The sequence below is a fragment of the Trypanosoma grayi genome (genome assembly GCF_000691245.1).
Source record: "Trypanosoma grayi strain ANR4 Tgr_2192_V1, whole genome shotgun sequence".
Classification (NCBI taxonomy): Eukaryota; Euglenozoa; class Kinetoplastea; order Trypanosomatida; family Trypanosomatidae; genus Trypanosoma; species Trypanosoma grayi.
Window position 1 is genome coordinate 1 of NW_008827810.1, and position 1139 is coordinate 1139.

A 1139-nucleotide genomic window follows, 5' to 3' on the forward strand; every position below is an offset into this window, starting at 1 on the left:
ATTGTACAATATACCTTGGGTTGGGGTGCCGCTTCGCGTGTCAGCTCTGGTGGGGGGAACGATGCTTGGCACGGATGTGGGAAAGTAGCCCCACATTGGCTAGGGCTCTGAACGCAGAGTGTTCTCATTGAAAGGGCGAGTCTGTAGCATTCTCCTCAACCTCCCGTGGGCATTTGTGTTCTGTGTTTGTACATTGCAGGCGGCGGAAGTAGCGAAAGTGCTGGTGTTAGTCCCTGTTGTAGGGTGGAGGTCAGGATCTCTCGGTCGCTGTGTCGGGGAATCAGGGTGAGATCGTCCGCGAAGAAGCCGTGTCGTAGAAGCGGGGCTTCAGTGAAGCGGACGCTGAGATAATTCATGGCAATAACAAACATGAGTGGCCCAAGAACCGTGCCTTGTGGCACACCTCTCGTGAAGCATATCGGAGAGGAGTGTACCTTGTTTACGCGAACTACTGCCGTCCCATTGCCCAGAAAGGATGCTGACCAACGCACTATATGTTGCGGTACGCCAAGCCGTCGCATTTCGAGTATGATTTTATCATTATCGACTGTGTTGAATACTTTGGCGTAATCCACAAACACTGTGGTCGTTCTATCTTTAGGAGTCGGGCGATGCATTACCGCCCGAAGGTGCAATAGTTGGTTCGGTGTGGAGTGGGATGGTCGAACTCCGCACTGCTGTGGTGTGAGCTTTGGCTCTATAACATCACAAATGCGTGCCGCTATAATACGTTCCATTAGTTTGCAGAGGCAACTGGTGAGCGTCACTGGTCTGTACGACGCCAGTTCAGTCGCTTTTTTGCCCAGCTTGAAAAGTGGGGTTATAATCCCGTGTCTCCAGCTCTGTGGGACGACGCCAGTACTCAAGCTCTTGTTGAATAGCGTCAGGACAGAGTGTTTTGCACATTTTCCAACGTGTCGCAGTGCCTCCCTACGGATCATGTCGGGTCCCGGTGCAGATCCTGGTGGCAGGATGCGCAGAGCGCGATCACGCCCAGCCATTGTTATTGGTTGAAAGCCCTCATCCCTTGTTTTGATTGGGGGTGGGGAGTAGGATCGTGGGTGCCTTCGAGCTATTGCAGCGTGCATGCGGGCCAGGTGGTTGGCCTTTTGGTGGTGGGAAAGCACAACCCCATCTGC

General features: G+C 53.4%; 1 protein-coding gene across 1 annotated transcript; it reads right to left on the reverse strand.

The window, feature by feature from the left end:
* Window positions 1-155: 155 nt before the first annotated feature.
* DQ04_21921000 (Tbingi protein) lies at window positions 156-1001 on the reverse strand (the record flags this gene model as incomplete). The annotated part of the gene is made up of 1 exon (XM_009318048.1): window positions 156-1001. The coding sequence occupies one exon, from the start codon at window positions 999-1001 to the stop codon at window positions 156-158; it is 846 nt and encodes a 281-aa protein (XP_009316323.1).
* Window positions 1002-1139: the final 138 nt, after the last annotated feature.